General features: G+C 34.3%; 2 protein-coding genes across 3 annotated transcripts; both read left to right on the forward strand.

Annotated features, from left to right (window-relative positions):
- The first annotated feature begins 409 nt into the window (after positions 1 to 409).
- On the forward strand, positions 410 to 4,677 carry LOC129321829 (putative pentatricopeptide repeat-containing protein At5g40405). Of its 2 annotated transcripts, none has more exons than XM_054967754.1 (2): positions 410 to 2,078; positions 3,882 to 4,677. In XM_054967754.1, exons 1-2 carry the CDS (start codon positions 502 to 504, stop codon positions 3,943 to 3,945), a joined length of 1,641 nt encoding a protein of 546 aa, XP_054823729.1. In that variant the 5' UTR covers positions 410 to 501; the 3' UTR covers positions 3,946 to 4,677. The 2 variants fall into 2 exon arrangements, with proteins under 2 accessions (XP_054823729.1, XP_054823730.1); XM_054967755.1 differs by lacking the exon at positions 3,882 to 4,677 and adding an exon at positions 3,428 to 3,875.
- A 4,141-nt stretch (positions 4,678 to 8,818) lies between these two features.
- On the forward strand, positions 8,819 to 10,755 carry LOC129322458 (pathogenesis-related thaumatin-like protein 3.5). The gene is made up of 3 exons (XM_054968775.1): positions 8,819 to 9,302; positions 10,273 to 10,531; positions 10,605 to 10,755. Exons 1-3 carry the CDS (start codon positions 8,819 to 8,821, stop codon positions 10,753 to 10,755), a joined length of 894 nt encoding a protein of 297 aa, XP_054824750.1.
- The last annotated feature ends 277 nt before the right edge of the window (positions 10,756 to 11,032 follow it).

Genomic DNA, 11,032 nt, shown 5'->3' on the forward strand with positions numbered 1-11,032 from the left:
TTGCTACTAAGTTAATATTTTGAAATTGTTAATGAAAGAATTAATTGTTGTTAAAATAAAAATTAGATTTGCTTTTTTCTTTGAATGGGAACTTATTCCTTAAATCATAAAGCTTGTTATTCTCTATTATTAAGTTACTTTTTAAGAATTGTTAATGAAAAAAATTAATTGTTATTAACATAAAAATAAAATTTATTTTTTCTCTCAAATAGAAACTTATTAAAAGATTATATATATAAAGAGTAGTCTTATTTTTTGAAAATAAATTTTAATTATATTTGAGTTCTTTATTCTTCAGGACAATATTAAAATTATTTGATTATATACAGTAATAAATGTTCTTATGTGATCTTGATTGTGCCTTTGAATTACGTTGAAATTAAGCATGGAAAAGTGAAAATCTTCTGAATCGTGTTCCAAGACGGAAGCGGGGGAAAAAAAACAGAAGAAATATCCCAAAGCTCAATGCCAAATGCTTGATGCTTCACTCTCAAATCGCATATGCCTGTAATGAACACTCTGACATTTATAGCGAAGCATCCCACAATTTCACTTATTCAATCAAGTACCACTCTCAGAGAGCTCAAGCAGATCCACACCCAGTTGCTTCAAATCGGCATTCTCAACAATCCTCACTTTCATGGTCAATTTGTAGCCACAATCGCCTTGGACAATCCTACCAATCACGATTACTCCATTCAGCTTCTAAACCAATATGATAATCCCAGTACATTCTCCTTCAACTCTCTGATCAGAGCCTACTCCAAGAGCTCAAGTCCTCACAGAAGTTTTCACTTCTATAATCAAATTCTCCATTCCAGAAACAATCTATCGCCTGATAATTACACCTTCAATTTCTTGGTTCGCTCATGTGCGCAGCTTTTGGTGCGGGAGGTGGGTTTGTCAGTTCATGGTGCGGTTATAAAGTATGGGTTTGAGAGTGACCCACATGTGCAGAGTGGATTGATATTTATGTATGGTGAATTAGGTTGCTTAAGTTCATGTCGTGGGGTATATGAAGCGATTGCTGAGCCAGATTTGGTTTCGAAGACGACAATGGTGAAGGCCTGTGCTGAATGTGGCGATATTGACTTTGCAAGACAAGTGTTTGACGAAATGCCTGTGAGAGATACTGTTGCCTGGAATGCTATGATTGCAGGGTACGCCCAAAGTGGGAGGTCAAGAGAGGCGTTGGATTTGTTTAATTTGATGCAAATAAAGGGTGTGAAAGTTGATGAAGTGTCCATGGTTTCGATTTTATTTGCATGCACCCACTTGGGAACAATGGATCAAGGAAGATGGGCTCATGCATATATACAGAGAAACAAGCTCAGGATGACTGTGACACTAGGAACTGCACTTATTGACATGTATGCTAAATGTGGAAATATTTACAAGGCCATGGAAATCTTTTGGGGTATGAAGGAAAAGAACGTTTACACTTGGAGCAGTGCCATTGGTGGGTTAGCAATGAATGGGTTTGGCAAGGAGTGTCTTGATCTTTTTTCTCTTATGAAACAGGATGGTGTACAGCCAAACGAAGTCACCTTTATTTCGGTCTTAAGAGGATGTAGTGTGATTGGTCTGGTTGAAGAAGGTCAAAAGCATTTTGAATCAATGAAGAATCTGTATGGAATTGACCCTAAACTTGAGCATTATGGCTTAATGGTTGATTTATGTGGTCGAGCAGGGCGTCTGGAAGAAGCCATGAACTTCATAAATAACATGCCTGTGGAACCTCATGCTGGTGCATGGACTGCATTACTTAATGCTTGTAGAATGTATAATAACAGAGAACTGGGTGGGTCTGCCCTGAGAAAGGTGTTGGAGCTGGAGTTCAAGAATGATGGTGCTTATGTTCTTTTATCAAACATATATGCTGATGACAAGAACTGGGAAAGAGTTAACAGTTTGAGAAAGATGATGAAAGCAGATGGCGTGAATAAAGTCCCTGGATGCAGCGTAATAGAGGTTTATGGTGAAGTTCATGAGTTTATTGTTGGAGACAAGTCTCACCCAAGATATGACGAGATTGAGACAATGCTGGCAGAAATCTCTAGTCTTCTGAGATTATCAGGGTAAGTTCTTACGCTAACACTGATTTTTGATGTAAAAGAGGAGAAAGAGATTGCTTTGTATAGACTATAGAGTGTAAACTTGGTGAGAAGCTAGCCATTGACTTCGGGTTAATTGGTTTTAATGGTGTGATCAAGCGGGGTTGTGAAGAGCCTAAGGATTTATTTAGGTTGCCGTGTAGGTAACATAATATCTAAAATTTATTATGGAAATTATTTTTTGAGAGTTTAAAACAAATAGAAAAATGAATTAGAACTAAATGGTTTAAAATTTTTAACACAATAACAGTTATATTATTAATTTTGCAAATCATCAATATAAAATATAAAATATACAGTAGATAATAATAGTCACACATCAAACGGTATATATATTATTTCTCACATTCTGTGCAATACAAACAAAAAAAGGGGGAACATGCTTATTTTACTAAGAAATTATTAATCAGTACCAAATTTAATATTAATATACAATACAAAATCTATGGCAAGCTTAATATTAAAAGTATTGAAATATTGAATAGAGAGTGGCTTATCTTTCAAATTTTGCACAATACATGGAACATTTTTCTATAAAATATAAAATACGTAATAAGTCATAATATTTATGAGTTATGAAGAATGCACTTCATTCCTTACACATCATATGCAGTATGAAAAAACGTGTCTAGTCATGATAATTTTATAAGAATGATATAAGGACATGATAGTAAATTACTTAGAGAATCTTAAATTGACAACGTAAGAGATTTTAAGAATTAGTTGAATCATGCTTCCCTTCTCAATTGTTGTGGAACTTTTCCTTCTTATCCAATGCCTGTTCTAACAATGCTTAATGTTAACATAGCTTAATATATGGAATGTCCAATCCTTCCTTGTCAAGTGTGTGTTGGGATCAATTATTGGAGTTGCATACACGAGTTGTCCATCCTCATACAAGTATAGAAACAAAGCATTAATTTTCTCATGGAGGCATTTATGATCAATGAAAGACTGTGTTCTTATGATTAAAATTCTCAAGTCACAACACAAACCAACAAAACATGGCTGTGCATGAACCTAGTGGGTTTAGGTGTATCCAGAATCGACCACTGAAACTCTCTTAACTGAAAAACATTGCGAGAAACCACAGCCAAGTATTTGTTCTCAAATCAATGAATTTCGTTGAGAAATTTGTTTGACAATGTCAAAACATCCATGATAATATACTTTATCTGGCCTAACCTCATGTCTCTCCCCCTTTTCCCGTCCATGAAGAGTTCTTACAATTCTTCTGACTTCAATGAAAATGTCACTGAGATTTAGATTTTGCCGATAGGTTTTTGGTAATAGATCATATCTGTGCTTTTCAGGTCACTTCAGGGCTGAAAAACCAAAAGAAAGATCCATGTCCTTTCACTGTCTGGATCTGATATGATAATCACCATTGGTCGATTCATTGTAAATATAGATAGAAAAGAATTTTTTACATTGTAATTTCTTAATGTCTGAAAATTGAAATTGGCTGCTCTAAAACACTCAATAAAAGAATTTTACTTTTCGGCTCAGTTTTGTATGGGAGAGTTAAGAAGAAAATTTGTTTGAATGATTTTTATACTTACTATATCATTAATCTATTGTTTGAGATCCCTAGATTGTCTGGAAAATAATCCTTGAAATTTCTCTCAAGTTACGGTCAAATCTAATCATAAGGTTATCTGAACAGGATAGATCAATAATGGAGTTTGTTTCAGTAAGATTTATCTTTTGTATGTTTGCCTGACTATTTATGATTGGTGTGATATATCAAAATTAAATCTCATGAAGCATACACTTCAAGTTGTGCATCAATCCAGTTCCTCTGGATAGGGATGAACATGAAGGAATTTGAAGGCAAGTGACGACATTGGACTCAAAACTAACCCTATCTCCTTGAAGGCCTCAACCTTTGTTGGGATAATAAGCTCACACAAGTTAATATCTACTCAAACTTTTTGAAGATCTCATGCTCATTCGGCTCGATTCTGCCCAAAATCACCCGCTCTTTGGAATTTTAAAGAACATAGAGACTTCATCATATGAGATTAGACGATCACTTTTAATCGCATATGCAGAGAGCTGAATCAATGCACTGATTGGCTTGCTCACCAAGCCATCAATGATAGTTTAGATGTTAAGATTTTTGAGGTCCCTGTGCTAGGATGTAAGAACTTTTTGTGTTATGACATGATCTAATGGTTTCTCTTTTACACGGATTCTTGTCCATGGTCTTGTATTAAAAATAAATTAAAATAAAACAATCTAACCCTATCTAATTAAAGAAGCAGATTATAGGGGAACTATCATGGACCTTGAAATCTGCAATTTTGTCTTTGGAGGGTCCCATGAAATTCCCTCTCCGCTTAAATACAATGCTACTACTGAGAATGACTCGTCATTTTCTTTTATTACCTGATTGATACTCATAGAGAGACAGAAGACAAAAATGATCAATACAAGACCATGACTAATACTACAGAACAAAATAATTTGTGTGGGGAACTAATGTTTGAGATGTGATGATTGATTACTGACTCTTGGGAAGGCAGAAGAAGTTCATGTTCAAGTAGTTGTCATAATGATGTACATTGTTTTATAGAAAACAGCTAATGATACAATGATTATTATGATAGTTAAGAAGCTGCTTAATGGCTTTTTATTCCTTTTTGTATAGTTCTTTGCATAACACAAAGTTGTGGTACAATGAACATGTGTGTCCACCTGTTGGTGTAAAACATCTTTTCACAATTAAATTAAAATACACATGAATTACTTACTTTAATTAAGGCAAATGCCGGATTTAATTTTCTTTAATATATAATATCAAGTATACAAGTCTTAGGATCAAAAGTTGGCACTGATATCACATTGTCAAGAGGCCATTATTCTCTCTCTAAAAGGTTAACCTATCAGGATATACAGTACACTTGCTTGTATAGTCAGGATCTTCCTCAAGTTCCTAAACCCACATTTTACCTACTATTTACTTGCAGAACCCCCCTTCCCCCTTTCTTTTGTAAAGGAATTGAATTGAATTTACTTTAATTTACATAAGATAAAAGATGCTACTTGACTTGTGCTGTTAGGGAAATTTGATGAATACATGTTATTTAGGCTTATTCTGGCCCCTTACAAGATTAGAGAATTGGGATGGTGAAAGGTCATAACATAATAAACTCATATTAATGAACCAATGTTGCAATAAGATAATTTAATTTTTGCCAATGGCTCTAGCTATGACCCAGTGGCATCAAATTCATCTTGTTTGTGGGAGGTTATTAGAACATTAAAACTTTCATACTGGATCAACATTATAACCTATTGCCTACGTTCACATGTATGTCCCTTGTACTATTTCTAAAAGGAAAAAAGATTTAGGTTGTATTTCTGTGACTGGCTCCTATATCTTTTTGTTTTTGTTTTTTTTTTTTGGAGGGGGTTTAAGGGCTTAACTCGGCAAATTGACAATGGTACTATACAGGAAAAATTATTTCCCAAAATGCTACAAGTTCAAAAATATTTTTCAATATGTTTATTGCAAATGAGAATTTGGCTCCACCAGATCCAGTTCCAAAATTTCTTCTCCAACACCTAGCGTTGAAACTGGTTTTTCAGACAAATTTTAGTACAATCATATGCCAAAAGAATAAATAAATAAAAACCTGTTTAAGAGCATTTGTCTTCTTCTTCACGTGTTTTTTTTTTTTTTGCATATAGCACCCGATTTTTTTGAGCTTGTCTCAATTGAACTAAGAGACTTTAATAGGGGCCAGATAAATCCAATTGGATCAGGATTTTGAATAAATTTAAATGATGGCTATTCAAAGTTAAATATTATTATTAAGAAATTTGGGCCAAGTCAAACTCAAATGAGTTTGGCTTGAATATTTAAATTTTTTATTAATAAAAAGAAATTAATCTTCAGTTCAGCTTCTGTTTAGAACTCACAAACCCTCTTCCAGTTGTTTACAAATTTTGTATTATGAAGTTTTGATGATTTAATAATTGTTTGTCTTCAATATTTTTTTAAAATATCAAGGAAAAATAAACATAAGATGTTCATTTATATATTTTCATTTGTATTCTTTCAATGTTTGGTCTCACTTTAATAAAGATAGAAAAAAATGTGTTGTAGCGCTATGTTGCTTGTAAGATTTTATTTTTTTCAACATAAAAATTAAAATTGACTAATAAAAAAATAAAATAAAATAAAATTTAACAATTTAGGTATTCAAGTTAAGCCTTCGAGTTTGATGTATCAAGATTAAACTTGGCCACATGAGTTTTTTTTTTTTATATGTTTAGATATTTTGAACTCGATTTAAATAAGTTTAACCTAAAGTGAGCCAAATTCAAATAAACTTGAATCCACTTGAATTACCAACTCTAATTAGTCTAGGCACCTATTAAAGTCTCTCAATTTGACATGAGGCAGACTTAGGATATCAGGTGCTCTATGTAATATTGCCTAATTACTCCACAAGACTTAACCATAACACCATGTATTACCATGGTAAATAAGGATTAATCACCCTAGTTACCTTGTAATGGTAAAATAGAAATTAACTATAGTTAAAGAAAGTTAACCATAATTAAAAAAAAAAGAAAAGACTATATACTATGATTAATAAAATTTAAACTTATAATTTGAAGATTCAAAATAGTATTAGTAAGTAAAGCTTGTCATGGAAGAAGGGATTTAAATCATTTAATAGCTACTAGTATATTATTAAAGGATTTGCACCCGTTAGGATAAGGTATTGAGAATATCTTAGGATCCTAAGACCACAAATGGTTTGAAGCATAACAAGACCCACTTAAATAATGAATTAGAGTCCTAAAAGCATTAAGAAGCATGAGATACCTCTTAGTTTGGAAAAATTGAAATAAAAGGGTCAAAATCATCATTTTCAATTGCAGAAGCATTCGTTATGGCATATTAAGAAGTGCCATGGCATGACCTTCTTTGTCATGTGCGTCGCAGCATATTGTATAGAATTTGATAGTAAAGATGTTGCCATAGCATAGCTTTAAGGGCAAACTTTTGATGCGTCCCAATCTATCATCCGACATCTGATTGAGGTGATCTAGCTGTTCGTATAGAAAGCCTATTCAATAAACTAGTTAATGGAATTAGTTTCATTTCAAAATTTGATCACATTTAAAAAGTTAGACATTCAGAACCAAAATCACTCCTTTTTCACACATAAACAATTCTAAGGTGTCCAAAACCTAAACCATATGCCAAAAGCCTAAACAATCACGAAGAACAATTATCCTATGATAGCAAACATAATCCATCATTCTACAAAATCAAGTACTAGAAATTATACAATAAAGTCTCTAGTGCTTGGCCCCTGAGGTTTCTCCTTTACCCTTAGCCTTCTTGTCTCCTAGAAAAACATTAAGTAATGGGAGTAAGATTAAAAAATTTTAGTAATAAAGAAATCTAAAAATTATCACTTGACACCTTACGAGCCAAAAGGTTAGTGCACTTATTTGTCACTTTGTAAATATAATCAAAAGTGATCACACAATCTCTCATGGTGAGATTTTTGATTTTTTAATAATTGTTGAGAGAGGCTGGCTTTCACATTTGGTGCAATCAATGAGCACCATAACATCTAGGGAATTAGTGCAAACATTAACTTTGGATAGTTTAGCATTCCAACAAAGATCAAGACCTTCCAAAATCCCCATAAGTTTTGCTGTTGTGCTAGGGTGATAATAAGATTTTTAAAAAATTTCTTAATCCAATTGCCTTTGTTGTCTCTGATGATGCCTCCACAAGCAACATCTCTATTAACGTTGACTAAACCATCAACATCAATTCCAACTCACCTAGGATTGGTGAGCTCCATTTGGCTATTTATTTGCCATCAATTTTGCTCAGATGATTAATTTTGTAATGAAGTTTCAGGTCATTGATTATTTATTGAGTGCAGGAGAAGGTAATATCACTATACAGAATATCATCTTTAGAGTAGATCTTTTTGCATTTAGCATTCCATATATTCCAACAGGCATGGGCAAAAAGTCTTTGCCAAGACATTCTCATATTCAGGCTACCTATTTCATTTTTAGCATTTCATATTATCTAACCTAGCTTCACACGAAGAGCAAAGAAAGTAGTAAGTTTGGTAGGATTGAACTACATGAATGGATTACGTAAATATACTAAATAGTTTTAGCATTCACTTTCTAGACTACGATAGAAAGAATTTTGATGGGTAGTTTTCTACCATCTTGGAATAATTTTAATTACTTTAATATGTTCCAACTTTCAAGTCATGCAAAAGGGGATTCTATTATTCTATCATTACCCCATTGGTGTGTGTTGCTTTGGAAACTAAAGCCCCAAAAAATAATAAGAATAATAAGTCCCGTTAGAAAGAAAAGGTTCATTCGAGATAAGATGCATTTTATAAATGAAATTTTAAAGTTTCAAATTTACATTATCAGTGGATTGGAGGGAGTAATTATCCCTTTAGAAGTTTGGTTTTGTTCTGAAATAATTACCACTTTAGGTTTTCAATAAATCATTGCTTTTTTTTTTTGTGACAATTTTATCCTTCAAATGAATTAGTAGAGTAAGTTTCTCTACGTATTTTCTAAGCAACATATTTTTATCCTTCATGCTCTGGTGAATGCATGATGAATTACACACCCAGACAGATATATGAAACTCGCATCACAAGCAGAGATCCCTCCTATTTGCCTTCAAAATGCCATTCTCGAAGCTCCCCACTTTCCTCCTCCTTCTCTTCACTTCCTCAACCTCTTCATACTGCATCACATTCACCATCACCAACAACTGCACCACCACCATATGGCCTGCCACGCTGTCCGGTTCAGGGTTGCCAGAACTTTTGCTGACAGGGTTCTGGCTGGAGGCGGGGCGAAGTGTGAAGCTGACGAGCGGACCAAAGTGGTCGGGGAGGATATGGGGAAGGACTGGCTGTGAGTTTGATGGAAATGGAAACGGAAAGTGTCAAACAGGTGATTGCGGCGGGAAGCTGGAATGTAAAGGGAACGGAGCAGCTCCTCCTGCGTCGTTGTTCGAGATCACACTCGGCGGTGGCACTGACCAAGACTTCTACGACGTCAGCCTCGTCGACGGCTACAATCTCCCAATGCTTGCTGTCCCAGCTGGGGTCTATGGTGCCTCTGCCTGTAATTCCACCGGTTGTATTTCTAATCTCAACAGAGGCACGTAACAGCATTGCAGGTTATGTTATATTGTGCATGGGAATTAGAGCTCGCCAACCCCATATATGAGTTTTGGGAAAAAAATGAATTGGATTTGGTTTAGTCTATTTTCTTATGAGTTGAAAAAATCATTGGGAGAATGATAAAGAGGTCAAAAAGGATCAATTAATTCTACTTATATTTTAAGTGGTAATTTTTAAGAATTTGTAAGTTTGACTTTTAATTTTATAACTTATGTTCTAAATTTTAATAAAAAAATTTATTTATTTTTCAATCACATAAAATTTAAAAAACAAGTTATAAATTCAATACAATAAAATTATAAAATTGAGAACTAAATTTATAAATTCTTAAAAGTTGGCATTTGAGATTTAAGTTGAATTAATTAATTCTTTTGAAACTTATTTGTCATTCTCCCAAAATCATAACTGAATGTGATTTTTGAGGGTACGCAATTACATGGACTAACCCACTAACTCATTTAATTTTTTTTTGCAATGTATTTGTTTTCATGAATCTTAAAATAATACACCTAAATCATGATAAATTCTATCCCACTATTGTTCATTTTAGATACACCAAAATATTAACCCATAATATTTTTACGGAATATATGAATTGAACAAACCAAGTTTTGGCCAAAAAAAAAAAAACCAGCCAAGCTAAGTACTCTTGCCCATCAATTTATCAAAAATCATGTGGTTGAACCCTTTTTTCTTTTATTTTTTTTAAAATAATATAACTTAAATGAGTCAACCCTAAATCCATTAGGTTTAACTCACATGGTTTACAAGTTATTTGATCTAGGCTAAGAAAAAATTATTTTATTTGGGTCAAAAAAATTTCAATCCAACCCAACTCATATGATTGGTTATTCAAACCAACTTGGATAACCCTGTCCATATTCTTGACTCTGGGAAAGATGAGCATGGAATGGAATTATTTATTAATTATCAATGAAAACATGCAGGTTGCCCAAGGGAACTTCAAGTGAAGAGTGGGGGCGTGGTTGGATGCGAGAGCACTTGCGAGGCATTTGGATCGGACCAGTACTGCTGCAGAGGACAACATGCCAACCCAACCACGTGTCATGCCTCCTATTACTCTGCCAATTTCAAGAAGGCCTTTCCCACGGCTTACAGCTATGCTTTCGATGATATCAGCAGCACTTTCACTTGCAAAGCTAACGTATATCACCTCATTTTCTGGCCCCCCGCCTCTTCCACCAGGTACGTATTACTTTCCCATGTCCATGCAAAACCTTTTAAAGCCCCCATACTGACACGTGGCATCACGATTCAGGATTACAAAACCAACAAGTGAACGCAACGGCAAGGCTCAGCAAGTCGGTTTCTCAAATACTGATCTCTTCCCCTATTCAAGCCCTATCACCCTCTCTGTTGCCGCTCTTATTATCTTCGGGGCTTCTGCAGCAACATGGTCTTTCATTTGAATCAAACAATGTTCTCGCGGATTCCTCTGAGCTCAGCATCATTCTGTGAGAATTGCAAGACCATTACCAGTTAAAATTTCTCTTCCATGGCTTCAGTAGACTGCCAGCTGTTTCAAAGCACGTAGCCGTAACACTAGCCTAAGCACACTGTTTGGAACTCAGTTTGGCAGAAGCTGAGTTCTTGTAGTATATTGGCAAATATTTTTGAACTTACAGCGTTTTGGGAAATCATTTTTCTTTCTGGAGTACCACGGCAAATTTGCCGCTTAACCCAGAT

The sequence above is a fragment of the Prosopis cineraria genome, unplaced genomic scaffold (genome assembly GCF_029017545.1).
Source record: "Prosopis cineraria cultivar Desert tree isolate PC_DT_omini unplaced genomic scaffold, ASM2901754v1 PC10, whole genome shotgun sequence".
NCBI lineage: Eukaryota > Viridiplantae > Streptophyta > Magnoliopsida > Fabales > Fabaceae > Prosopis > Prosopis cineraria.

Bases quoted from the DNA above. Each gene is read 5' to 3' on its own strand.
- LOC129322458 (XM_054968775.1), top strand. From the start codon at position 8,819: ATGCCATTCTCGAAGCTCCCCACTTTCCTCCTCCTTCTCTTCACTTCC. The intron at 9,303-10,272 runs GCACGTAACAGC...GAAAACATGCAG, and splicing joins TATTTCTAATCTCAACAGAG to GTTGCCCAAGGGAACTTCAA. The intron at 10,532-10,604 runs GTACGTATTACT...ATCACGATTCAG, and splicing joins CCCCCCGCCTCTTCCACCAG to GATTACAAAACCAACAAGTG.
- LOC129321829 (XM_054967754.1), top strand. From the start codon at position 502: ATGCCTGTAATGAACACTCTGACATTTATAGCGAAGCATCCCACAATT. The intron at 2,079-3,881 runs GTAAGTTCTTAC...AATCTCATGAAG, and splicing joins AGTCTTCTGAGATTATCAGG to CATACACTTCAAGTTGTGCA.